The sequence below is a fragment of the Bubalus bubalis genome, chromosome 2 (assembly GCF_019923935.1).
Source record: "Bubalus bubalis isolate 160015118507 breed Murrah chromosome 2, NDDB_SH_1, whole genome shotgun sequence".
NCBI classification, from domain to species: Eukaryota; Metazoa; Chordata; class Mammalia; order Artiodactyla; family Bovidae; genus Bubalus; species Bubalus bubalis.
In genome coordinates this window covers 19,633,530-19,660,401 of record NC_059158.1, presented here as the reverse complement: position 1 = coordinate 19,660,401, position 26,872 = coordinate 19,633,530, and the positions used below count along the sequence as shown (strand labels likewise).

General features: G+C 39.9%; 1 protein-coding gene across 9 annotated transcripts in view; it reads left to right on the top strand.

Annotated features, from left to right (window-relative positions):
* Positions 1-24,890, top strand: part of LOC102411578 (cytidine monophosphate-N-acetylneuraminic acid hydroxylase) — an 85,862-nt gene extending 60,972 nt beyond the window's left edge. For 7 of the 9 annotated variants that reach the window (XM_044927969.2, XM_044927962.2, XM_044927972.2 and 4 more), the window contains 7 exons: positions 1,456-1,621; positions 8,672-8,812; positions 13,341-13,515; positions 15,191-15,307; positions 20,052-20,167; positions 22,548-22,644; positions 23,608-24,890. In XM_044927969.2, the coding sequence (XP_044783904.2) occupies positions 1,456-1,621; positions 8,672-8,812; positions 13,341-13,515; positions 15,191-15,307; positions 20,052-20,167; positions 22,548-22,623 (791 nt within the window). In that variant the 3' untranslated portion in view covers positions 22,624-22,644; positions 23,608-24,890. Of the gene's footprint in view, positions 1-1,455; positions 1,622-8,671; positions 8,813-13,340; positions 13,516-15,190; positions 15,308-19,424; positions 19,574-20,051; positions 20,168-22,547; positions 22,645-23,607 lie in introns of those variants that run through there. The other 2 variants (XM_044927978.2, XR_006544568.2) reach the window with 2 other exon arrangements.
* Positions 24,891-26,872: the final 1,982 nt, after the last annotated feature.

The following is a 26,872-nucleotide window of genomic DNA, read 5'->3' as shown; positions in this document are numbered from 1 at the left end:
TTCTCATTGTGGTGGCCTCTCCTATTGCAGAGCATGGGCTCTAGGCATGGGGACTTCAGTAGTTGCGGTGCTTTGGCTCAGTAGTTGTAGCTCTTGGGCTCTAGAGTGCTGGCTCGGTAGTTATGGTGCACAGACTTAGTTGCTCCACAGCATGTGGGATCTTCCTGGACCAGGGATCAAACCTGTGTCCCCTGCATTAGCAGGAGGATTCTTTACCACTGAGCCACCAGGGAAGTCCCAGAATGTCATTCTTATGTGAGTATGTGTATGTGTGTGTTTGCATGTGCACATATATTTAAGAAGGTCCGGAATATACCAGAACATTAATAATTAAATGTTAATAGTGATCAGGTATAGCTTATGGATAATTTTTTTTTTTCTGTCTCCTTGTCTGTGTTCAACAGATGTTCATAGCAGTAGCAGGAGGAGCAGTTTCCTGACACAGTATCCCACATGCTCTGGGCCCTGCCTAAATTCTCAACTTCCTTTACTGTCTGTATCCCCATTGCTTGACCAATGTCAGCCCATACTGGCTTGCTTTTTGTTCCTTAGACTCGATACACCAAGCACATCCATGCCCTGGTCTTTGCATGTGCTGTTTCCACTGCCTGAAGTGCTCTTACCCCTGACCTCCACACAGTGGCCAATGCCTCTTCCATGTTTGTCTGTATTCTATGACTCCAATGTCATCTCCACTAACTGCCCTGTCTAATACCCACCTCCTCACCCCAGCCACTCTCTATCCCATGGTCCTATTTTACCTCCTTCCTAGTTCATCACTATTTGAAATAAACTTATTTACTTATTTATTATTTGCATCTTTCACTAGAATGACTGCTCCATGAGAGCAAGGAACTGCTTTTTCTTGTTCATCATTATATTCTCCATGCCTTGAACCATGTGGGCTCATAGTAGGTGCTCAATAAATATTGAGCAAATGAATGAATGAGCAAATGAACAAGCTGTGAGGTAGGTATCACGATTCCATTTCACAGAGGAGAAAACAAACATAAAGAATTTAAGTAGTGGAGCTGCGTTTTGACCCTAAGTCTTAACTGACTCCAACATCCAGACCCTTGACCACTGCACACCCCCAGGGTGTAACAAACGTGCTTTGCATTTATAATCCACCCAGATAGCAAAGCCATTTCCATGTTAGAAGAGCATTAAGCAATACAAGAATTACAGTGCTCTTAAAACGTACATACATGCAAGGTACAACTATACGTGCCACCCTGTGTATTCAGCTAGGTCCACATGAATTGCCATAAACAAGGAGAGGGTTCAGTGTCTTTGGCTAGTTCAGGAACGTTTTCCTAGTAACCAAATGAGATTTGCATAATAAAACCACTAATGACAAAGAGTTTTGGTCTACATCTGAGTGTCAGCTGTCAATTTTTATCTCCTGAAAGATTTCTCTACTAGAGCTTCTGTTTTTCTCTGATTTCTGAACAGAGGAGACTAATCCAAACACTGTCATTCCAGAGGAATGGAAAGCCCAGTTCATTAAAACAGAAAGGAAGAAACTCCTGAACTACAAGGCTCGGCTGGTGAAGGACCTACAACCCCGAATTTATTGCCCCTTTGCTGGGTATTTTGTGGAATCCCACCCCTCAGACAAGTATGGCTGGACATTTTGTATAACGTATTTACACACGAGTTAATGTATTCTGGGATGAATGATTTAGTTGTAAATGCAACACGGAATGAGAGAGAATAATTGGTAGAAATCTGGAGTTTATTTAACAGGCTGCCTGAGAACGGAGAGCATGAATGAAAGCAATGCTTGGCAGCTAGAGTTAATCCAGATAGATTTTTGTCCAGAAGGATCCTGGAAAGGATAAAGGCAAGATATATGTATTCAGTATACACTAGAAATTGAACTGGGGCATTTAATCAAGTCGTTTAGTTTTCTCAATGACACTGTAAGGTAGGTATCATTATGCCTATTCAAGTTGGTTGAAACTCAGGGGCTAAGAGATTTGCCCAAATCACTCTGTTGGAAACACTGGAGTTAAGAAATGAATCCTGGTGTGCTTAGCTCTGGAGCTCTTTTCTCTACACCACACTATATCTCAGAATAGAGACTGTATCATTATCAAGTTATAGTCTCATTTTTGAGTGTCTGAAAGGATTTCTCTTGCAGCAGCATAACTTCTAGATCTTGTTTTTCAAGTGTATTTTTTGGAGGCCAGTGAGTTTTCTTTGAGAATGTTTGAAGGTTTTCATTTTAATGGTCACATGAAGTTTGGAGGAGCAGAGTCTCTAGACCTGATCCAGCATTACCTGGTATCTGTTCTGATTGCTTGGTGTCAGGAGAAAGGGCCAGGAGATCCCAGGGGAGGGTCAGATGACTGGAAGAGCAAGAAGGACAGTCAGAGAGGCAGCTGTGAACCAAATGGCACTGAACCATTTCAATATTTTAGCAACTATTATGCCTCCTGGCTGAACATCAGTTCTGTCCTTTAAACAATGGGAAAAGGAGCAGAGACAAAGATTTTGCTGCCATTTACAGCTCTCACACATCACACTATATGGAAATACCCAAGAACTGAGGAACTGGACTGTGGTGATATTTTGCACTCCACACTGTCTTGAACAGTGATGAGCATCTGTTAAAAGATGTAAAGAGAAAGCATGTCCAAGATCAATCTGAGAGAGTCTGCTGGAGAAGGTGAAACAGGGTGTCATTCTATTACTTTCATGTTCTAAGCTATGGGTCACTCAAGGGAAAAGTAAAAATTGATAGAGATGTTTATCACATGACACCAGAGAATATTAAAGTCAGGACAGTGAGGAAGTATTTCTGAGCTTGAATTTATTTATTTATTTATTTTTTAATTTTATTTTATTTTTAAACTTTACATAATTGTATTAGTTTTGCCAAATATCAAAATGAATCCAAGACCCAGAGGATTTCCTTATTTGGCTTCATGTTATGTGTTTCATCTTAAACCTTATAGTCTGAAGGCAGATAAGTTAAGCATCCTTAGGGATGACCTTTTGGTCTAAGGCTTGACCAGAGAAGAGGAATTAGATAAAATAACAGACATTTGAAGTGTTTTAATCTATTATGGAAAATGTGAGAAGAAAATAACTGTTTTGCAGGGGATCCAAAAAAGGGATCTCTGCCTGAAAGGTTAAGAATGGACCAGGTGGCTTAGAAAGGTAGAGAGACAGTCTGTATCTGTGGAAAAACAGAAATACGGGCAGAGAAAAAGAATGCATTGTATTCATGGAAGAATTCAAGTAACTGGATTTCTAGTCATCAACTATGAAGACTAGCAGGTAGTAAAATAGTATTTTTGAAGTGCTAACCGAGGAAGGCAATGGCACCCCACTCCAGTACTCTTGCCTGGAAAATCCAATGGACAGAGGAGCCTGGTAGGCTGCAGTCCATGGGGTCGCTAGGAGTCAGACTCGACTGAGCAACTTCACTTTCACTTTTCACTTTCGTGCATTGGAGAAGGAAATGGAGAAGGAAAAGCTCCAGTGTTCTTGCCTGGAGAATCCCAGGGACAGGGGAGCCTGGTGGGCTGCCGTCTCTGGGGTCGCACAGAGTCGGACACAACTGAAGCGACTTAGCAGCAGCAGCAGCAGCAAGGAAAAAAAGAACGGTCAACACAGATTCTATATCCAATGAAAATATCCTTCAAGAATGAAGGTAAGATAAAAACATTCCCAGATGAAAGGAAAACGAAGACAATTCATTACAAGAAGAGCTCCTTTAAGAGAAATGCCAAAGAAAGTTATACAGATAAAAGGAAAATGACTCTAGAGGGACACTTGTGGAGGAACCACACTACCCAATTGTAAGACTCACTATAAAACTACAGAAATCAAGACAGCATGATATTGATGAGGGGATAAACACATAGGTCAGTGAAATAGAACCTGAAAATAGACCCACCTACATATAGCCATTTGATTTTTGACAAAGGTACAAAAACCATTCAACAGGGAAAGGATAGTCTTTTCAATGAATGTTATTTGAACAATTGGACATTCATGTTCAAAAAATGAACCTCAGTGTAAACCCCACACTGTATCCCCCAAAATAAGTCTAAATGGGTCATAAATAAAAATGTAAATATAAAACTATGAAACTTTCAGAGGAAGATATAGGAGAAAATCTGCATGAGCTTGGGTTAAGCAAAGGCTTCTTAGATATGACACCAAAGCACAATCAGTTCAGTGAAAATTTTAATATGTTGGGCTTTATCAAAATTAAAATGTTTACTCTGTGAAAGACACTACTAAGGGAGTAAAATGACAAGCTGCAGACTGTGAGAAAATGTTTGCAAGTCATATATCTGATTAACAATTTGTGTTTAAAATATATAATTAACTTTCAAAATTCAGTGTAAGGAAGCAAAGAACTAAAAAATAAATGGGCAAAATATTTAAATAGATACTTCACCAAAGAAGATATATTGATGCAAATAGGCATAAGAAATGATATGCCTATATCATCAGCCATTAGAGAATACAGATTAAAACTGCAATGAAATAAGAATTAAAAGTAATAAAAGTTATTAATAAAATCTTAATATAATTAAAATCAATAAAATTAAAATTAATAAATAAGAATGAAAATTAATAAAATTTAATGAAAGATTACCACTATCCAATTATGACAAAGATACAGAACAATAAGACTTCTCAGACATTGCTGTTGAGAATTCAAAATGATACAGCTATCTGGAAATCAGTTTGACTGTTTCTTTAAATACACATTTATCATACAATCCAGAAGTTCCATTCATGGGTAATTACCCTAGAGAAACTAAACTTTTATCGAACACAAAAACTACACACAAATATTAATAGTAGTTCTATTCATAATTACCAGATCAACTCAAATATCCTTCAACAGGTGAATGGATAAACAAGCCATAGTATATCCACACTATAAATGCAATACAAAATAGATAGCTGTTGATATATACAACAACATAGACGAATCTCAAAGGCATCATGCTAAGCGAAAGAAGTCAGCCTCAAAAGATTACAAATGGTGTGATTCCACTTATATGACATTCCAGAAAAGGCAAAACTACTGGATGGAGAGCAGATTGGTGGTTGCCAAGGGCTGGGCTGAGGGGAGAGTTTGACTGACGGCCCAACATGAGGGAGCTTTGAGAGAACAGAGTAGAGAGCAGAGAGAACTGCTCTGTGTCCTGACTGCGGTGGTAGTTGCACAGATCTACACATCTGTTAAAATTCGTAGAGTTGATCACCCCAAACACTCCAAAAATTGGATCTAAGTAATCTTAAAAATTAAAAAACCTAAACAGTTATTCTTAACACCTCAGCCATGTTAATTAAAGCTATATGTTTATTTAGATCATATTTGTAAGACAACGCATATCTTAATATATGCACATTTTATATGAGTCACAACCCTTTGAAAGAAACAAAATATACAATTTATTCATTTAGTAAATCTTGAAGCATAGCTTTATTATTTTAAATGTTAAAATGTTATATTTTAATTTTTTTACAAGATTCTGTCAGTTATATAGAGCACCTATTTCATCACACAGTTACTCAGCCGTTAATGATAATAATGCCTTTATGAGCAAACTCCAGTGCCATAAGATCCCCGTTATGATCAGTAACTAGAGCATTTTGTGTACAAAGGGCAGGGACTTCCCATAAGCAGACAGGGAATGCATGTGTCATTCTACTCAGAGTACATTTATCTGTAAATTTGTCGGGTAGTAAAGAAGTAGTCCTTGAGATTCATTTTTATGGCAAAATCCTGTAAGTACTGACCATAATTTCTCATCAACTGAGGCTTCAGAGTACAATAGGAGAAATAGTGTTCATGGAGTTTAGGCTCTTCCCTACTACCACTTATTAGGACCAATTTTTTTTTTTTTTTCTGGGCTTCATGTGTCTCATCACTAAAACCTGACTGCTTTCATTTTGAAGTTCTATGTTGTCTGGTGACGTAGCTACATGTGTCTTATCAATTAGTATGTCCTATTGCTGATGTGTTCCCTTTATTACTTCTTGTTGATATTATGTAGCTGTCTCACATCTTCCAAATGTTTTCAGATAGACTGGTCTAAGGCTAAATAATAATTTCTTTTGATCAATACTGTTGATCATTCATTCATCTATTGAGCAGCATGTTCTTGGTGCTGGAGAACCAGGCATGAAATGATTGTCTTCAGAGTTGGAAGAGAAAAACAATGATAATGTAGAATGATAAATGCTGTGGTACATGCATGTTCTGAAGGCAGTGGGATAGAGGTGGGAGTCCGAAAATGACTGTTGGAAACTATGGATGGGATGATTGAAACAAAGTTTTGAAGTATGAGTAAACCCTGACCAACAAAGATAGAAAGATGCTGAGATGAGTGACTGCAGTTCAGGGTAGGGGACAGAGGCAGGTGTTTGAGGAAGCGGGGAGGAGGGAACGGAGGGGACCAGACAGTGAACACCACTATGTGCCACTCAAACATGACTTGGATTTATCCTTAAGAATGAGCAACCCAGTAAAGGGGTCTGATGAGCAGAGACATGATCAGATGTGCACCAGGGAGGTTAGGCTGTAGGTATGGTGGGAAGGGAGATAGGAATGTCGATCCTGGAGACCAGTTTGAAAATCATACAACAATCTCAAAGGATTGATGAAAAACATTGGAGACTGAGAAGAGAATTCAGATTCTAGAAATATCAAGGAAGTTGCATTGTGAGAACTTGAAGAACTGGATATGATGGTTTCTTACCAATGGGGACACTTGACCACTTAACATGATGCTGGCATTTAAAGTGATTACAAGCCATTGTTCTGGTATTAGTGGTTGGCAAATGTTACCCTTGGTACTCACAATACCCCTCAGAGGGTGGCATCTGAGTGTGTATTAATTTTATTATTATTTTAGAGGTGGAGACAAAGAAGTTAAAGAATTTTGTGAACACCACACATTGTGTTTTAGGAAGAGTAATCTGATAGTGGCATGTTTCTCAGGAGGCAAGGAAACCAGGTAATGAATCATTTTGAGTTGAGAGGTAGGGAGAAAATGAGACCAAGAGGTGACACTGCCTCAAACTGAGGGCTCTGCCAGTGGAAGGACAGTCATGTGTGCAGGAAGGAAGTACTTAGACATCTTTGGGTGGACAGACATCTTTACTCATGTCTGCAAAATTGATCCCAAGATCATAAATAATGTAAGTCACCTTGGAGCTATGAAATTGCAGTGCTTACATATGTCTGTATATCTGGCTGAAAATATCTATCCAGTCTAGGTCGCCAAGAAAGTAAAATTCCCTTTAACAAAAATGCTTGGGTCACCCATGTCTGATGACGTGCAGTGACAAAGCCTGTTTCTCTGAATCTCTCTTTTTTGACTCCAGCACCACCACGATTACCTTCCCAAATAACATTGAAATTGATGACTTAGAACTTTTCCAGAAAGACTGTGGTTTGTAATTAAATTTGGGAGATACTCAGCTCTGATCAATAACACAATGAGAAACTAGATCTCAGGAGGGGCTATGACCGCGGATGTGTGTGTGCTGTTTTCTAACCAGTGGATTTTAATGGTTTTAATTGGAAAGACTTTTTGGGGGGGGGGGGTTTATAAAACACAGAAATTCATTTCTCACACATCTGAAGCCTGGAAAGTCTAAGATCAATGTGCTGGCAGACTTAGTGTCTACTGAGGGCCTGCTACGTGGTTCATAGATGCCTATCTTTTTTAATATAAACTTACATGGTGGAAGGGGTTGGAAAGATTTATCAGACTTTCTCCTAAAGCTGGGGAGAGGCTCCTCCAGTATTCTTGCCTGGAGAATCCCATGGATAGAGGAGACTGGCAGGCTACAGTCCATTAGGTTGCAAGAGTCAGACACAACTTAGCGACTAAATTGCCACCACCACCATATTTAATTAATATTAAATACAATAAAACAAGCCAATATTCTATACACCTGAAACTAACACACTATTATAAATAACTATCAGATCAGATCAGTCGCTCAGTCGTGTCCGACTCTTTGCGACCCAATGAATCGCAGCACGCCAGGCCTCCCTGTCCATCACCAACTCCCGGAGTTCACTGAGACTCAGTCCATCAAGTCAGTGGTGCCATCCAGCCGTCTCATCCTCTGTCATCCCCTTCTCCTCCTGCCCCCAATCCCTCCCAGCATCAGAGTCTTTTCCAATGAGTCAACTCTTCGCATGAGGTGGCCAAAGTACTGGAGTTTCAGCTTTAGCCATCATTCCTTCCAAAGAAATCCCAGGGCTGATCTCCTTCAGAATGGACTGGTTGGATCTCCTTGCAGTCCAAGGGACTCTCAAGAGTCTTCTCCAACACCACAGTAAATAACTATACCTCAATTTAAAAAAAACTGGGAAAAATTAAATATGAGTGTGCTATTCCCACCCCTTTATAATAATCTCACTCTATCTAACTTCAATTCCAATCACTATGTGATTATTACTTAAAAACAAGCTATAAGTGCAACCTTCTTTGACTAACAGCTCTTCCCTAATTAGGAACATTAGCCTAAATATAGTCTTTATTTTTCCTGAGGTAAGTAGAGGGGGATTGGGAAGTATGAAAGAAAAAGAAACAAATAAAAATTCTGTCATTGTTCTAATCAGAATTTCAACTGAGAATAAACTTTCTGACATGGGAATGTCCTTATTTCTCAGGTACATTAAGGAAACAAACATCAAAAATGACCCAGATGAACTCAACAATCTTATCAAGAAAAATTCTGATGTGTTAACATGGACACCGCGACCTGGAGCCACTCTTGATCTGGGAAGGATGCTAAAGGATCCAACAGACAGGTTTGGCTTAAATACTTAATAGAGAATAAAAATGATTCAGGGATTTTTTTTTTCAATTTTACGAGAAAATAAAGGACATACTTATGGCCTCTTGGTAGGTCCCGATTTGTAGGAATATTAAGGCTTTTTGTTTTGTGTTTTTTTTTTGAGTAGCATCCTGAACTTGTCATGAATTAATATCCACACATCACTTTTTAAAATAGAAGTCTTACCATTCAAATAAAAAACTATTAAATAAGTATCTTTCAAATCTAGGGGATAAAAGATTGAATTTTTTTCTCAGTACTATAAATAATTTTCTCATCCTATATAATAGTTAACCCAAGTGTTTTCCTCATCTCAGAACCTTCCTTGAAGATAAAGAGTAAGGAAGTTTTTTCTTTGAAAGATAATTGATACAGCTCAAAGTGAAAAACAATGAGCCTGAGAGTTTTAATATGAGCATTAATTCAGTTCAGTTCAGTTCAGTTGCTCAGTCGTGTCCGACTCTTTGCGACCCCATGAATCGCAGCACGCCAGGCCTCCCTGTCCATCACCATCTCCCGGAGTTCACTCAAACTCACGTCCATCAAGTTGGTGATGCCATCCAGCCATCTCATCCCCTGTCATCCCCTTTTCTGCCTGCCCCCAATCCCTCCCAGCATCAGAGTCTTTTCCAATGAGTCAACTCTCCGCATGAGGTGGCCAAAGTATTGGAGTTTCAGCTTTAGCATCATTCCTTCCAAAGAAATCACAGGGCTGATCTCCTTTAGAATGGACTGATTGGATATCCTTGCAGTCCAAGGGACTCTCAAGAGTCTTCTCCAATACCAGAGTTCAAAAGCATCAATTCTTTGGCGCTCAGCTTTCTTCACAGTCCAACTCTCACATCCATACATGACCACTGGAAAAACCATAGCCTTGACTAGATGGACCTTTGTTGGCAAAGTAATATCTCTGCTTTTCAATATGCTATCTAGGTTAGTCATAACTTTCCTTCCAAGCAATAAGCGTCTTTTAATTTCATGGCTGCAGTCACCATCTGCAGTGATTTTGGAGCCCCCCAAATAAAGTCTGACACTGTTTCCACTGTTTCCCCATCTATTTGCCATGAAGTGATGGGACCAGATGCCATGATCTTCGTTTTCTGAATGTTGAGCTTTAAGCCAACATTTTCACTCTCCACTTTCACTTTCATCAAGAGGCTCTTTAGTTCTTCACTTTCTGTCATAAGGGTGGTGTCATCTGCATATATGAGGTTATTGATATTTCTCCCGGCAATCTTGATTCCAGCTTGTGATTCTTCCAGCCCAGCGTTTCTCATGATGTACTCTGCATATAAGTTAAATAAGCAGGTGACAATATGCAGCCTTGACATGTTCCTTTTCCTATTTGGAACCAGTCTATCCAACTGCCAATTCCATAGACTGTACATTTGAACAGGAAACAGCGCACTGGGAGTGCCGTTCAGGAACCTTGATGTCTCAGGCCTAGATTTTTCAAATACTTGCATGTGTGCTCAGTCGCTCCATCACGTCTAACTCTTTGCAGCACCATGGACTGTAGCCCGTCAGGTTCCTCTGTCTATGGAATTTTCCAGGCAAGAATACTGAAGTGGGTTGCTAGTTCCTTCTCCAGGGGATCTTCCCAACCCAGGGAATGCTTTACCACTGTGCCACTAGGAAGCCCCTTACAAATACTTGTTTTGAGCCAAATGAAACTGTTAGTTCCTCACCTTTATTTAGAAATGGACTAAATGTGTTGGAAATCTGGACACACCAAAAGCACACCCCTCTCTTGGGCCTTACCTTTGCAAAGTTGGCACGAGTCGTGCAGGCAGCTGATTATGACCTTTTGTAACCTCCCATACCCAACTGGTTGCCACATCTAGTCAATTCTGCTGCATAAATCTCTTACAAATCCATTACTCTTGTTCTTCCGTTGTGACTTTAGCCTCTCACAATTTTTCACCTAGATTCCTGCAGTGGCCCCTGAACCTCTCCTCTGATCCATTCTTCAGCACATCCTGATCCTATACTGCTCACAATCCACTGGTGGGTTGAAAAATCAATGGCATTAACCACAACCAGGATTTTTAAAAAATGTAATAGAGTAAAATCAAATAGACCTGAGTACATTGCCCAAATACACATACCAAGGGATAGTATTATTTCAGGAAACTTTTGTCTCACAGGTGCCCATGGTATGTGGGAGTCCTGATGTAAAATAGAATTCTTACTGGGATCACAGGCAAGGAGTTTGAAAGTCCCTACTCTGCCTTCCTGCCAAAGATACTTTTTTTTAATGTAAAACTCTGTCCCCTTCCCTGCTTAAAATTCCTTAGAATCTCCCCGTATGTCAAGGGTAAAAGCAGTTTGTATTCTCTAGATCAGGGGTGAGAGAAGTTTTTAATTATTTCAGGTTTTAGCAGGGCATTCAAGAGTCTGGCTTTTGGCATTTGCAGAATTCTCCATCCTCTCTCTCCAGTTCCCTAAATGTCTTCTATGGTAATAATTCTCAAACTTGAAAGCACATCAGAATAACTCCAGTCACTTGGATAACTGCAGCTCCTTGGGTTCCACCCTCTAAGGTTCTGATTGGGTAGATAGGAGGCAGAGCCCAGGAATCTGCATTTGTATCATCAAGTCACACCAAAGCATCCTGGGTAACAAGAGGATTGATTATTGTTGGATTCTCAATTGTAAGACACAGAGTAAGGGATATAGGGAGACTAAGTGCTTAACTCTGCCTTCTTGTGAGGGGGGGAGGGGGCAGGAAAGAACAGTAAATGTGTCCAGGAAGGCATTTGTGCCTTAGAAACCAGGAGGAGGTTTCAGAAAGTAATTAAGAGAGCGAGAGAGATTGAGATTCTGGCACGTGCTGGAGAAGGGAGGTGCAAATAATGTCATGAGTTTGGTGAATGCAGACAGTTTGTTTTTTTGTTTGTTTTCTAAAAAAATGTTTCTATTGAAAATATAGTAGATTTACAATGTTGTGTTAGTAAATATATTTTCTTTGAGTAAGTGAATAGTATGCCATTCATTCAGAAAGGACTTACTGAGCTCCTTCTATAAACCTGGCATCATAGTAGGTACAGGCAAACAGCTGTGAAGAGGTCCTTCCCTCATGAAGTCAAATCCACCCCAGTGTAGGGGCGGTAAGTGAAAGGGGAAGGAAAGGGTGAGACAGGAATTCCGTATCCAGCCAGGGCTAGAAAGAATTTGCAAAACAGTCCAAGGAACTTGCCTGTGAGTAAGGAGAGCTTGAGAAAGTTATAAAGTGAGAAAGGAACATTACTGCATTGTTTTTTTTTTTTTTTAAAAACCCATTTCAGTTTGCAGAGGAGCATTTCCTGGGGGAAGAGGCCACAGTGGGAAAAACTGGAGTCAGGAAGGCCAACTGGGAGGCTGAGGCTCTAGCTAGCAAGAGATTAGTGAGGCTATAAACTGAGATGAGGCGAGGAGTTGAGGAAGCAAATTTGAGATTCATTTAAAAGTTAGAAACTTTAGGATTTGACAAGTAATTTATTACCAAAACCAGTGCATTTCTAGCTTTGGTCAAACAATGGACTAAAAGTGTTGTTTTGAGAAGTGCCACAGAGTTGCCTAATCTCTATCAGCCAGGTGCCCATTTCCTCATCACCATTCCCTCATCCTGATCACATTCTATTCTATTGCCTGGATTCGAGTTTCCATGTCCCATGCAATGATCCATCCTCACATTGGATGGACAGGTTTAGGAATGTCAGAGAACTGTCATCCATATTGCTGACTGGGTTTCCAGGTAGAGTTGCCCTGTCAGCTTTGATTAGTACAGAAAGATGACCATATATTAGAGACACAAAATTATGGGTATATCTCTAGGACAGGCTAAAGTCATTCCTATGTTCAACAAATGTTTGTGGGACCCCTTCTATGGCTGGGCTTCCTTGGTGGTTCAGACAATAAAGAATCTGCATGCAAAGCAGGAGACCAGGGTTCAATCCCTGGGTCAGGAAGATCCCCTGGAGAAGGGAATGGCAACCCACTCCAGTATTCTTAACTGGGAAATCCCATGGCCAGAGGAGCCTGGCAGGCTATAGTCCATGGAGTAGCAAAGAGGTGGACACGACTAACACTTTCTGTGTGCCAATCACGGATGCTGCTCTCATCAAACTTATATTCTAGTGGAGGTGGGGGGGCAGGGCAGGTGTGAGCAGGCTTCTACAAAATCAACATGACCATATTATATTCAACATTCCCATAATTTAGTGATTTGAGCTGAAAGGGTCCACATCAGTGGCTTTCCAACTTTTTTTTTCCAGACAAGGACTTTTATCTTTAAATGTATTGACTTCGAGAGCCATCACACTAAACAATTAACAGGAGCTATTCTCATTAAGGCTGGGGAGGTGTCCCCCAAGGCACTTCTGTGGGACCCCTGGGTACCACCTGAGTGATCGAAAAGCTGCTCCTCTGATTGACTGCTGAAATTGAAGTGCTAACTTTTGCCTTCCTTCCTTATTTATTGCTGTCTTCTTTCCTTCTTCTCTCATCTTTTTGTCTTTAAGCAAAGGCATCATTGAGCCTCCGGAGGGGACTAAAATTTACAAGGATTCCTGGGACTTTGGACCATATTTGAAAATCTTGAACGCTGCTGTAGGAGATGAAATATTTCGTCACTCATCCTGGATGAAAGAGTACTTCACTTGGGCTGGATTTAAGGATTATAACCTGGTGGTCAGGGTATGCTTATGAAGTGCCATTTGTCTTTGCTTTCCTGTATTATAGAAGTATATGAAAACCCCTTCGTATTCCAATTTGTTTCTCAATAAGCATTTTTTAAGTCCTACCATTTGCCTCACAGAGAATCGATGGGACAATGTGCTTAAACAATCCCTTTTTGAAAATGTTTTCGTAGGAAGCAGTCTGAGGTCCAGCTCAGTTTCTCTTTGGGAGGATTCTTTTTCTTCCCATCACCCTGTGTTAGTTGCTTTTGTTTTGTCGATATTTTGCGGTGTTGTGGTTGTATGGCGGAAAAAGCTACTTAAACTGTGAAACTTGCAGGTGGATCCCACCAGAGAGGTGGTGTCCTGTAGCAGCAGGAAGTGGGTAATTCTTATCTGCAGCCGTGGTAAGGAGTGAGGTGCACCAACCACAGGGTCAGCCTGGAACTTAAATTAGCCGTGACACATACACACAGAGCTTATAGGCTCAAGTGGTTCATGCTGTAAGCTGGTCACCAGAAAACTGAGGATGTATCCAAAAACAAAATATGTCCTGAAAAGCAGGGGGTCAAAGAGAAAGAGGAGGTCTGAAATGGGCTGGAAATCCCTGCAGCACTTATCTGTATATTTTATCCCACTTATATTTAGTGCCTGAATTTGTGCATGGGGAGCGAAGTTTAGGGAACACATCAGGAAATGGACAACATTATACCCTTGGAAACAAAGATTGGTTACCCTCGGGGTGAGGACTAGTTTCAAGTTTACCTTTCAACCCCTGAACATTAATACTTGGTAGCACACAATACTTAGCATTCTCAAAATCAGTAAGTCCTAAAAACCTACCCAAGGGTCAGTGCCAGGCTGTGCAAACTTTTTGCTGGTCAGTAATGAAACAAGTATGAGTATGCACGTGAGTATGGTTACAAAGATGTCAACTCTCTTTTCTTGGGATGAATTGTCATTATTCCAAGATTGTTGTTCAGTTGCCAAATTGTCGACCCCATAGACTGCAGCATGCCAGGCTTCCAAGATTAGTCCTTTCTATTTTTGAGGCATGAAAGCATTCTTCCTTTAATGAAATAAAAGGATAGTAGATGTAAGAATTTGTTTTAAGTCCTCACTTAGCAAAATGAAATATTGATGCCTCTATTAGCTCCCAAATATTTTTTTAGAAAATTGAAACCTGAAGACCTGACAAACTTTGGTCTAAATGAGATTTTCAGTTGAGTGATTAATGTGAAAAAGAGAAAATATTTGATATTTTCAGTGACACTCTTTATGTTTGGCTGCTAGGTGATGGTGAGAAACAGTCCACGTTTTATTTATCTTTTAGCCTGCAAACTACAGTGGTATTTGATAGCTCATTACTAATTATACTTACTAATTACTAAGTATACTAATTATACATATATCTAAGACAGTGATAACCTTCTCTGTAAATTTGAATGAAGTTAGTGACATGAAGCAGTTTTGCTAGTGTAGAAGAGTAGGATTAGAATTCAATTCAGGAAAGAGAAGAGAGAGTTAGAGAGCCACGTAGAGTGATAGGGAGAGCAGGAGACAGAGAGGCAAGCCTCTTTTTATATTTACTCCACTTCATTGCTATCATTTGCTTGCACATTCTAGAATTTTTTGAGGATCTTGACAACCAGATTGATATGCTTCTTCCCTTTACCATGTTGTCATTTGCACAGATGATTGAGACAGATGAGGACTTCAGCCCTTTTCCTGGAGGATATGACTATTTGGTTGACTTTCTAGATTTATCCTTTCCAAAAGAAAGACCAAGCCGGGAACATCCATATGAGGAAGTAAGCCGCAACACCAGTGGAAATGCTCCTTCCTTCCTTCTTTCCTTCCTTCCTAAATAAATAAATTTTTAAATTTACTCCAAAAAAAATTTGGAGTAACTTTAGATTTACAGTCAAGTCGCAGGGATACTACAGAGAATGTTAACATACTACTTTAACATGCTACATTTGTCACAACTAATATGCCGGTATTGAAAGAATATTTTTAACTAAACTCCATACTTGCTTCTTTTTGAGTCATTTGCAAAGACTGGCTTTTCTACCTGCTTCCTTCCAAACAGCTGGCCCGCCTGTGCTGTTAGCAGACCTGCAAGCATTGATCTTTGTCTGCCCCTTTACCTTTTCTCCAGCAATGTCTCCTTCCGCAAACAAACCCTGTTGGTGGCTTTCTACAGAAAACTGTCAACATAAACCAATGCATATTTTGAGTTCCAACTTTTAGCAGATACCTAGCCCAAGTCAGGCATGATGTTAAGAGCTGGGGCTTTGGACACAACGTCAAGACTGGTATGGGTTCCCTACCCCTGCTGATTAGGATTACTGACTATGAGCCTTTGAATCCCCATTCAAGTCTTTTTTTTTTTTTCTCCCCCTTCTGTGGGGCTTCTTCGTACTTTATAATGTTTTTATGATAGTCAAATGACATAATATATATGAGCATGGATTATAATTTTAAATTCTATGTACATGTAAGAATCACTAAATAAATTAGGAGGGTGTATAGTCTGCCCTTAAGCATATTAAACATGTGCCATATAAATGTGTAATGCCTTAATTATAGAGTTACCTTCACTTTCACTTTTTACTTTCATTCATTGGAAAAGGAAATGGCAACCCACTCCAGTGTTCTTGCCTGGAGAATCCCAGGGACAGGGGAGCCTGGTGGGCTGCCGTCTATGGGGTTGCACAGAGTGGGACATGACTGAAGTGACTTAGCAGCAGCAGCAAATGTACCTTTATATAATAGGCCTGTTCTTAAACTACATTTTAATAATTGGATTTGTATTTTTATGTTTAGTACTTGCTGTTGAAGAGAATCCTATGATGAAACTTTGGTAAAACCGATAATCTACTGCTTGCTTTGGGGGTTTTAAAAAACTGAGTTTTCACACATAGGAAAACACTACATGAAACACTGATCTTAAGCAAAATGAACCTGATATTTTATTGCTTTTTTTTTTTACCAAACACATACATAACACAGATTCATAAATATTAAGTCATTTAATATAACAACCATGATATGAATCGATATTACTATACTCCCCTACAGATGAGGAAAATGCCATGCTGAGAGGTTCAATAATCTGCCCAAGGTCATACAGCTTGTAAATCATGCTGAAGGCTTTAGCAGCAAGGGGTCTAACTGCAGAGTCTGTGTATTTAGCCACTGCATTGCTTCTTAAATCTGAACTTAACGAAACTTATAAATTAAGGTATCTGTTAACCATCAGGGAGATTTTTCTTTGGAATTTTTAAAATCACAAGTTCCCTTAAAATACATCACTGAAAAAAAAAAAAAAAGGCTTGTTTTTACAGCTTTTCACATTGCTTCTGTTGAATACAGCTAGCAACAGCTCTCTTTAATACAAATGAGGAGACTTGCCACACCATGGGGCAAATCGTCGTGCCTGCCACATACATGGTGGTCCCTGTTTTGACTCAAGTGCTTTTATATCTCAGGATATTAGTGATATTTCTGTATGTTGAGGTTTGTTTAAATAGGTTATCCTTGGAAGAGCTCCATCTCTTGCCACTTGGAGCCTTCTCATATTGCCTTTTTTGGAGGGGAGGCATTCACTGCCTTTCAAACACATGAATGTATTTTCTATCATGCCAACTCTCCATCTTTCCTAGATGCCCGGCTCCTAGCGCTCTCAGGAGCTCCTGCTCTGGGCTGGATGGGCTCCTCTCTAGGTCTGCTGCCAATCTGTCACCCTGTGACCTCCCTCAGCCTCTTCTAGACCCCACCCATGTCTTCACTTCTTTGCTTTCCTCCTTTGTGGTATTTTCTGCTTAGGTATCTGCTGAAGAAAGTTTGCACAGGAGCTACTCTTTAAGTATTTTCCTGCCTAATCTTGCACAACAGCTTGCTGAACATACAATGCTGGGTGGCAGTCACTTTCCACGGACGCCTGAAGGCATTGCTCCTTTGGCTTCTAGCTGCATGCACTGCTGCTTATCCCAGGCTGACCTTCCTTCCACTGTGGTGACTTTTAAGAATCAAGGGATTAGTCTATATTTACCAAAAAAAAAAAAAAAAAAGACCTTTTCAAGCTGACTCAGGGCTCTCTGTATATGGGTAAGACCTATTATCCAGCAGGCTTTACTTGAAGGTGGGGGTTACATGCTTAAATGCTCACAGATGGACCCCAGGCAGATCTTTAACTAGGTAGAGTTGAGTGAGGACTGGGTCAAGTGGAAAGCATGGGAAGGGAGGAGCCCCTACTGAGCTCCAGCTGATCCTCTGAATTTTCCAGAAAACTTGGATATCTGGATTTTCATGTGAAATATCTAGATTTATAAATGTGGAAGGCCAATTCGGTTTTTTAAAAGGGAGTAGGCTATGAACTATAACCTAGATTGTATGTGGACAAGGGAGCACTCATTTAAGTTTATGAAGGTGAGGAGCCAGCTATTAGGCTGAGGGGCTCCTAAATATCAAAATGTGGAGGTCCTTGTATTTGTGATAAGGCATCACAAATACACTCCCTGCCTTCATTCTTCCTGTAAAGTTGATTCCATTTCGTCAGAGAACTGTCTGAAGGTATTTGGCCCTGGAACCATGTGTAAGCCTAGGGAAGTGGGTGCTCACTGTTTCATATACCTAATTTTGTGCTTTGTGTCCCTGCTGTTATCCACAGTACCTACCTCTTCTCGTTCCAAATCCGAATGTCCTTTCTCATACTCTCCTGGATTCTGCAGCCTCTGGCCTGTTCTTTAATGCCACTCACCTAGCTGCTTTCCACGTTCACATTCATTAGTTGAAATCTCCTGCCAATGACTCACTTCACTTTTTCTTCATTGTGGCGGCTCATACCTGTGTAGTTGCTTTGTCAGCAACTTCAGTTGCATCCAGAAGTGGGTGGAAGGCAGGTTATGCATGGGATCTGTCCATCATTTTGAAGTAGAAGTCCTTTCTCAGCTCCAGTGACACTAGGCCTCCTAACTTCTCTTCTTCTGTATTCTTTGGGGGTCTCTTTCTCCAGCCACCACTTACATCTCCTGTTTTCCATCAGGGTTCTGTGCTCAACCCACTCATCTTCTCAAGCCTGTATCTGGGTGAACACATTTGCTAGCACCACTTCTCTGCTAATGGCTCCAAAAACCTGTATGTCCTGCCCAGACTTTGCCCAGCTCCCACCAACACTGTCTAGCTTTGGATTCATTAGAGTTAATTGCCTACTGGATAATATCACCTGGATTTCCAAATCCTTGTACCTCATTGTTCAAAATTCAACACGTCGTTGTTCTCTTAAAACTGCTCTTTCTTGTTTTCTGTCTGATCATTGGCAATGTTAGTGCCTCCGCCCCCTCTTCCCAACCCACCAGTGACTCCAGCTAGAAGCCGAGCTTTTCACCTTTTCCCTTTCTCCTCATTCCCAGATCTAATCAAACCACCAAGACCTTTCCATTTTATAGTCCAAACATTTCTCAAAGCCTGCCTGATTCTTCCACGTGCTTGTCTCTAGTTTGAAAGATCACGAAAGACCTTCTCTCCTCCACTGCAAGGAATTGGGTTTTAATACTGCACCTTAGCTAGGCACTCCTCAACTTGACAAGCTGCACAGTCATGTTTCGGAGTCTCTGTTGGCCAAATAAGAGATCCTTTGACCTGTGTTTGCCTTGTCAGTTCACAGTGGATGTCACTGTTTTGTCAAAATGGTGTGGGAAAGAGAAATAAACCCAAACACCAGTCTTCTGATCGTTCTGTCATTTATGATAAAGTTGCCTGTACTGGCATTAGCATATTTGTCAGGAGAAAAAATGTGATGCCGGATACTGAAAAAGGATGCTAATGAAGTGTTAAAACCATGTCCAACCTTAGTAACTTCCCATCACACTACTTCATGCTTTTTTTTTTATTTCATAAATATCTCTTTTTTTCTCACAACAGTAACACAGGAGACCGAGGCTTAGCAAGGTTAAGGTCACATGATTAGTAAGTGCTGACCTGAGACTCAAAACCATCTCTGCTTGTCTCCTAACCCTGGGCACTTTTGACTAGTCAACAGATCCTGTGTCAGGAGTTGGGATTCTTGAAAGGTAAGGGCCTTGGCCACTGAATTAAGGTACTCTTGCTCAGTGGCAGGCCTTGTTTTACACATTTTATGTACATTGACTCAGTGAATCTTCACCATGGTCCCCTGAGGGATGGTCTATTATCTCCATTTTATAGAAGAGGAAACTGAGGCACGGAATGGTGGCCAGGATCACACAGCTAGACCATGGATTTGAGCCCAGCAATCTGATTCTGTCTGTGCTCTCTGTCACTCTGCTCCCCTCTACTCTGCTCCCCCAGCTCCGGATACACTTCCTATTTTCTTTCCTTCAATTTCTGCTGCACTCAGATGTCCTCTCCCCACCTACCTCAGCCTGTGATGTCAACTTCAGTAGGCTCTTCTCCTTGACTTCTCAGAGCCCTGCCTTATAGACAGCTGCCTCTTTCAGGGACACAAGGGGTTGATACCGATGCTCTGTGCTGGCTGGGGCGCCCCTGCTAGTTGTTCCCTATCTGTTTCAGATTCGGAGCCGGGTTGACGTCATCAGACACGTGGTGAAGAATGGTCTGCTCTGGGACGACCTGTATATAGGATTCCAAACCCGGCTCCAGCGAGATCCTGATATATACCATCATCTGTAAGTCTGAAAATGCCTGCCGTGCCCTAGGCCACTGCAGAGGATGCTGTGGGTGTATAAGCAGAGTCAGTGGCTGACTCTGCACCCAAATTTTGATGGATGTGGGCGATTCCACCATCAGCACTTTATTTCTTTGTTAATCTGTTGAAAAGTGAATCTGGTTAGGAAAATAACATTTTAAAGAGTCACTGTTTCTACATTCATGCAAATGTGTTTCAGTCTCTTTTAAAAGTGGTTCTTGGTACAGGAAAGGGAAGGGCATTATAAGAGAGAAAGGGTGTGCCTGGCCGAGACAGGAACAAGGAGGGGCTGTTTATGTGCAAAGACTTGATCATTGAAGACAATCATTTTCCATGTCACAATTTTGTCAGTGCCCAGCTCTGAGCATGACTTTGGTGAGCTAGTTGGTTAAGGGAATGGCCCTCTGAATCTCTACCTGCTTACACTTTAAAACCGTGCAAGTTTCTCACTGCAAAACTGTATATGTCTTTGAGACTATTGTTGGACTAGCTGAGCTAAGGGTCAGGAAGGCCCACTTGCTATCTTCATATTTACAAAAATAAACAGCAAGAGGGAGAATACTTTCTTATCATTACCACTGACCTTCTGAAAAGTTCAGGAATTTAATTTTAAACAAGCAAAGCCTACTATCTAGTTTCTGCCTTGAGCTCGAAAGCACAGGCATGTCTTGAATTTTCTTTTTTATTTCTTTTTGAATGTTTTGAAGTGATTTTTCATAAAAAGAAATAAACCTATCCTGCCCACACCTCCCCAAAAACTGTATCTGTTTTCTGCTGTCCCCTCCACCCACTCTCCCAGGTAACACTTGATCAGACTACAATGTGTATCATCCCAGGCCTATTTCTGAGTGCATCAGCACTTCAGTAATTTCATTTGTTCTCAATAAAACATCCTACATAGTTGGGGAGGGGAGGTTATTGTTGCTGTTGTTCTTTAATGTCATCCTAGTACATATATAATTTGCATTGTTACTCATTCATTTATCTTTGGGGTCCCTAGCGTTGGGACACATAGATCAACCTCAAACATTTTACCTGCTAAAAAACATTCCAAGTTTTGCTCATTTTCAGCAGCACTTATACTTCTTGTTCTGGAAAAAAAGGAAATGTAGCAATTTTGGTGGAGATTTGAAGGTTACTTCTCTTTAAAAAAATAATGCCATCTTGGGTTGGGAAGATCCCCTAGAGAAGAGAAAGGCTACCCACTCCAGTATTCTAGCCTGGAGAATTCTATGGACTATACAGTCCATGGGGTTGCAAAGAGTCGGACACGACTGAGAGTCTTTCACTTTCACTTGGAAGTTTCTGGGATACTGATGCTGAAGACTATTTTGTTATATTGTTTTGATAACACAGGTCATAAATGTAAGAGAAGTGTAAGTGTAAGAGAATTCCATAATAAATCTTGGAAAGCAGTCACAGCCCAATTTATCTTTGTTGTTCTCAAAATGGGATTTATGAGTTTATTAAATATTTTTCTGGTCATAAAACCAATACATATCTACTGCAGGAATTTTTTTTTTTTTAATGTTTAAAAAAAAAACCCTCCTTAACAAAAAACAGTTAAAACAACAAATGACCCCACCATCCAGAGAGGCAATTTGTATTTTGGTATCTAGTTCCTTTTGGAAAAGGAAATGGCAAACCGCTCCAGTATTCTAGCCTGGAGAATTCCATGGACTATACAGTCCATGGGGTCACAAACAGTCAGACACGACTGAACGACTAACACACACACATCTAGTTAATCTTTCATCACAGGCACTTTTTTTAAAAATAAAAATGGGACGGTACTATATATACTTTTGTACCTACATGTTTACTGAACAATCTTTGATGCGCCCTGTAAGTTTCTAACTTTTCATTATTTGAAATGATGTTTTGGCAAATAAACTTGTTGATGTGGCGTGCATACTTTCATAGTGGTTTCTTAGGATAAATTCCTAGGAGTGCAGCTGCTAGTATCCAACACACACGCAGCTTGAAGACTTTTGATGCATCTGCCAGATTGTTCTGAGGAAGCCAGCTCACCTTCCCAGAAATAGTGTACCAGCCTGCTTACCTGCACCCTCACCAATACTGGGTCCTAATGCTTTTGTGTATAGAATACAAATCTATATTTTACATATGCTAATTCCTTAAAGCAAGGCCTATCACAGACAAATAAAAATAAGACACAGTTGTCACATTTTAAGGGACTGCATTCAATGTACTGGAAATGTGAAACTACACGAATATCTGAAACAGTACAACAAATGCTGTCTCAGGGAGAGCAGAGTACCAGGTACCAGACAGATCTTGGCAAAACAATGGGCATGGACGTTTCCAAAACACATTTTTCTGCTTTATCCCTTTCACAGGTTTTGGAACCATTTTCAAATAAAACTCCCCCTAACACCGCCTGACTGGAAGTCCTTCCTGATGTACTGTGGGTAGAGAGGACCTGAGATCTCCCAGGTAAAGCAGCTTGTGGATCTGGGAGACACATTTATTTCCATCCCATCACATTTGTTTTTGGCATTTGAAGGTTGGGGAATATTTTTAATATGCTGAAATGGAGGGAGAGATGATAGAATAATCCAGACAGAAGGAGTGAGTAAAGTTAAAAGGTTGTAAAATATAAGATGAATTAGAATGATGGTAGGTCCTCCTGGTGTGGTAAAGAAGGAAGGGAAAGCAGGAATGAGGCATGAATGGCCCTGGAGAACAAAGAGTCAGGAGGTTCAATGGGGATGCTGAGGAGGTTCTGTAGTTGTGAAAAAGTGGGAAGTGTTCAAGGTAAGGAGGCAGCTGAATGAGGGATTGCCAAGTCCAAGGTCTTGCTGATGGAGCAGATCTGAATAAAGATAGGTGAAAGGACATCTGTATAATGAAAGGGAGCAGAGATGAAGATCTCAGCTGTCGGGAGGTTGATGCGTGCATTTCCAAGTTGCCTTATCAAGGAAGCAGGCCTATGGTGGTCAACACATGAGACTTGGAAACTGACCACTTGAATTAAAATCTTCGTTCTGTCACCTACTTTGTGACCTTTGGGGAATCTGTGTCTCAGATTTTCATCTATGAAGTGAACATAATAATAGCACCTATCTCATGGGGTTATGTCGTATTCCTCAGGTCCTTCTAGAAGAGTGAGTGACGCATGGTAAGTGTACAATAAACGTTGACCATAACAGCCTTATGAAAGAAACAGGAGAATTATGGGACCTATAACCATTCATAGGGCCAATCTATAAAAAGTTGGGAGGAGAGTCATTTCAGTTTACTGCCCAGCTTTAGAGTCTCGCTTACCTTAAAGCATCATAGACTATATAACCTGAACTAAAAACTAAAAATAAAAATTCACCTCAGTGCAATAAAAACTTAAAAAATATTGAAAAGAGTTTCATACTGCTGTTCATTAGTAATATCTTTAATTCACAGGGATACTAAGCTACATGAAAAATTCAAGTATTCATTGATGCTGTATCTTGAACATGAAGCTTATACCAAAGAGACTATGCCTTATTGACATCAGCAATGGATAATCAAATATTGTGTTTGTGAAATGTTCACATATCTTATGTTTTTGGATCACTACATAGCCAGATTATTAATATTTTAATTATTCTGTCCATAATTTTATGTAAAAGAACCCATGAATGCAATAGGAACAAATTCTCTATGGAAAATAAAGACAACAGGAGATGTAAATCCAAGTACAGAAGAAGTAGAACAGGAGGAGAAAAGGTTTCCTAGAAGACAAGGAAAAGAAAGGGTGGGGGAGCAGATGTTGGGTTAGAAGAAGAGAAGAAAGGAGAGAAATAGATAAATGAAAGGCTATAAGAAGAAAATAAGAAAGATAAAAGGTTAAAATGGAACTTTAAAAGAATGTAAACATAGACATTTTGTTCCTTAATAGATTGACTCCCCAGATAGAGTCCATGAATATAACTGAGTAAGAAGCGTTCATGAGCTGTTTTCAGTTTTTGAAAAAGTTTCATTGAAATCATATATTTACCAAAACAAGGCTGCAGAGGCTACCCAAGATGTAAAATTTCATTGGGACTGAAATAATTTTGGTTCAGTGACAAAATTTATTACTTAATGTATATTATAAATTCTAACAAATAGTGGTATCTTTGAATAAAATACATGAACACTAGCTAATGATAAAGTGAGTCCTATAGACAAAAATCTTTCAAGGTCAATAGGATAATCAACAGTCAAGACCTATATCTTGAAAAAATTAAGAAGTCCTCTTCTGAACACTTGAAAACACTGTTGCAGTGGTTAAAATCCACAACTAATTTATCTGTTTCTGTTAACGTCTGTAGTTTTTGATGATTTTCCTGTGATTATCACACTATCTCTAGGAATATGTGATTGTTGACTACGTTTCTATTTTAATATTGATGTTTCCAGCACACAAAAACCTCTCATTGATCTGAACATCAAAACTGATTTCCTAATTGTGTTTACTACCTCTTTAATTCTGAGGATTAAGATTTAAGATTCTCCTTAAATCTCATGATTATCTACTTCTTACAAAGATAATAATATGATATTTGATGTCTCTGATTCACTTCATACATTCTACCTATGTTTTGTGATTTACGCTATATAGTAAATTTTTCAATTATTACTGAAAAATAAATGTAATGTGTATCAGTATATGAATATATGATAAAATGTGTATGATGAGCAAATAAAAGATTATTTTAAAATATGGATGTTTTCTTACCACCAAGCCTATCTTTATTTTCATGCTGTCTTCCTAGCTATCATCTTCTGATACCCTGACTCCAGCAATTCTTTGATATTATAAGACCTTTAGTCCATTGACCCTGCATGTCCTCACTTCTCTTCTTAGTCATCTTAGATTCTTTTCTAGTTGTGTCCACATCACCCTCTTCTGTCATTTTTCTACCCTACCTGCCCTCTTTCCCTCTCTCATATCTCAGATCTCATTTCCATGACTTCCAAACTATGAAATCATTCTTTATACTTTGCCCTAACATCCACTGCATCAGCAGATCCCATCACCTTTACTTTCAAAATATACCCAGAGTATAACCACTTTCCACCATCTCCACTGCTATCAACATCAGGAGAAAACGGAAACCCACAGAGATAATCTTGGCACTAGGGGCTGGTTTTCTTTATGACATGGAGAGGGCAGGAGGAAAAAGGGACGACAGAGGATGAAATGGTTGGATGGCATCACCGACTCAATGGACACGGGTTTGGGTGGACTCCGGGAGTTGGTGATGGACAGGGAGGCCTGGCATGCTGTGGTTCACGGGGTCGCAAAGAGTCGGACACGACTGAGCGACTGAACTGAACTGAACTGAACTGAATGGATAGGCATCTGTTCCTGCCAAGAAAGGCTAACAAGCCGAATGCCTTGAAACAAGCTCAGAGCCATTCAAGGGAATGCTGGGAAAGCCATCTTTAGGGAGGTGACTTGCAGACTACACAATCCTAAAGCCACTTTAGAGGGTACCAGGGTAACAGCTAGCAGCTGGGAGCTGTTGCTCATCTCGTATTTCAGGAGCCCAACTCTGAAGTAACGAAGGAACTGAAATCCACTTCCTTCTCTAGTGCTTCTCTAGTGCCCTCTACAGACAAAGCTTAACTTCATACTAGCTGTCGTTTCCTTGCTAAGTTGCGTCCAGACTTTTGTGACCCAATGGACTGTAGCCTGCCAGGTTCCTCTGTCCATGGGAATTTCCAGGCAAGATTATTGGAGTGGGTTGCCATTTCCTTCTCTAGAGTATCTTCCCGACCCAGGGATAGAACCTGCATATCCTGCATTGGCAGGTGGATTCTTTACCATTGAGCCACGAGGGAAGCCTAGCAAAGGAGAAATAATTCTTTTTTGCATAGCTGGCAATAAAGAGTGGACTTGAAGTTGAAAGCCAATAAATTGATAACTGACATGCACCTGATAAGAAGATATTTTGTTATCTCTGGGGTAATTAGGATAATCACTTAAGGAACTATAAAAGAATGCATAACCACAAAGGTCGTAAAGGAAAAATGAAATCATTTAAAAAATTACCTGTGAAAGAAATCAATTAAAGAAAAAATAGCTTAAATGGGACAATCAAAAGCAAAAATCAAGGTAGTAGATTATATCAATAATTGCATTAAATGTAAATGAATTAAATGCTGTCATTAAAAGATTGACAGACTGGATTAAAAAAAAAACACTGCTAACAAGACATATACTTAAAAGATAAGTACACTAAAAGCTTGAAAGAAAAAAACAGAGGAAATACATACCATGAAAATTCTCATTAAAAAGATGGCATAGGTTTCTAACATCAGACAAGGATGAATACCTCATCATGTTACAAGTTTTAGTGAATCAGGAAGCTATAAAAATTTGTATATGCACATAATAAAAGCCTTCAGATGTATAAAAGAATGACATAACTAAAAGAGGAAATACATAAATTCAACTCAAAGATAATTGAAAACACCCTTCTCAGTAAGTAAACGATAAGCCAAAAAAACACATTCAAGCCTATTCTTGTACATCTCTTCAGAATTTTAAGATCAGTTTATCATGCTCCAACTTGCTTTTGAAAAAATTTACTATCGACCACTTAATTTCAACATCTGTTAAGTATCTGAGACATTCTAGTGAGGGAATGCTGAGACCTGGCCTGCTGCAGGTGGAGGTGCAGAAGAAAGGATACAT